We start from the raw sequence: 1,659 nt of genomic DNA on the forward strand, positions 1-1,659 counted from the left end.
AAGATGCATTTCATATTGTTATTGATAGAGGCCTTTTTCAGAGAAATCGACAGTGTGCAAATATGTGTCCTGTTTATTTTGGGGGTGTCCCTTTTTCTTGGAACGGATCTGCCCGACGGTACAGGTGGAGGTACAGTAGAGCGGTATGCAATTCGAGGCAGTATGACACCACTGCACCAACTGAATGACCATAGTGCTGTAGGCCTGCTCCAAGAGCTTGGGAGGGTTAATCCCCTAACCACTATACTGTGCATATAAGTAGTTGGCATCATTATCCTACATTATCAGACAGTAAAAGAAAGCTTGTTGAACTTGGTGAATGAGCCTTCCAACTACTAGACCCAATGCTTCAACAAAAAGTGCCAAGAGAAACGCCCTTCTAAATAAGTGCAAGGTTTTCACATGTGACCTTCAAAGTGTTACTCCAAACGGTGTTTAGACAAGCATAACAATAATTTCACTATTTCTTTCCATTTCTTTAGATTGAACGAATGGCGAACCCGGCGTGTCCAGGGAATACGACCGGTATCAGCAACGTCTTCCTACTGGGATTTCAAGATCTCCCTGACCTGCAGTCTTTCCTCTTTGTAAACTTCTTGATCATTTATGTGTTAACGATACTCGGGAACGCCCTGATTGTGGTAACTGTGTGTGTCGATGCTCGCCTCCACTCTCCCATGTACTTTTTCCTGGGCAATTTGTCATTCTTGGAAGTCTGGTATACAACAACCACTGTCCCCACCATGCTTGGTGGGTTGATCATGGAGGTCCAAGGTGTTCCGCTTGCTACTTGCATCACACAGTTGTACTTCTTTGGTTCCCTTGTGACCACTGAGTGCTTCCTTCTAACTCTAATGGCTTATGATAGATATGTAGCCATTTGTTTTCCTCTGCGTTACTCCAGCCTCATGGACCAAAGGCTATGTCGTCAGTTGGCAGCATGCGCGTGGACAGCTGGATTTGTGATTGCCTCATTCACAAGCCTCTTGCTGTGCAGAATAGAATTCTCAGACCGCAGTGTAATCGATCACTTCTTCTGTGATTTAGCACCCCTTCTAAAGGTTGCGTGTTCAGACACCACCTGGCTTGAGATGGAAGTCTTCGCCATGTCTTTCATTGTACTCTCGGTTCCGTTCTTGTTGATTATCCTGTCTTACGTGTACATCATTTTAGCCATAGTGAGGATACCTTCAGCCACGGGCCGAAACAAGGCCTTCTCCACCTGCAGCTCCCACCTCACCGTGGTAATAACCTACTTCAGCTTACTGATCATAATGTATGTGGTCCCAACCAGTGGCCACACCTTCAACCTCAACAAGGCTTTATCCTTGCTCTACTGCGTGGCCACACCCATGGTGAACCCTGTCATCTACACGCTGAGAAATAAGGAAATCAGGGGGACTTGGAGAAAGATTCTCAACAAATTGCTGCCACCTCCAAGGCTCGGGAAATAGACAGAGTCTGGATTTCATCTCTAGACATCAGTGCCGTCAATGTCTGACTGGTGTTACGGACTCTTAAGTAAGTGAGACGGCCATTACTGAATGAAGAGTCCTCAAGGTCCTGACTGATAACCAGACGGCTCTATTTAAATTCCTCCTCAAAACATGATCTAAAGACCACTTTTTATTAAGAGTCTGGATTTCATCTCTAGACATC

At 45.4% G+C, this 1,659-nt stretch overlaps 1 protein-coding gene across 1 annotated transcript; it reads left to right on the plus strand.

The window, feature by feature from the left end:
• Positions 1 to 491: 491 nt before the first annotated feature.
• On the plus strand, positions 492 to 1,454 carry LOC138447964 (olfactory receptor 11L1-like). Its single transcript, XM_069604499.1, has one exon. It carries the CDS (start codon positions 492 to 494, stop codon positions 1,452 to 1,454), a length of 963 nt encoding a protein of 320 aa, XP_069460600.1.
• Positions 1,455 to 1,659: the final 205 nt, after the last annotated feature.

This window comes from Ambystoma mexicanum, chromosome 1p (genome assembly GCF_040938575.1).
Source record: "Ambystoma mexicanum isolate Mex_15411 chromosome 1p, UKY_AmexF1_1, whole genome shotgun sequence".
Taxonomy (NCBI): Eukaryota; Metazoa; Chordata; class Amphibia; order Caudata; family Ambystomatidae; genus Ambystoma; species Ambystoma mexicanum.

Bases quoted from the DNA above. Each gene is read 5' to 3' on its own strand.
- LOC138447964 (XM_069604499.1), top strand. From the start codon at position 492: ATGGCGAACCCGGCGTGTCCAGGGAATACGACCGGTATCAGCAACGTC.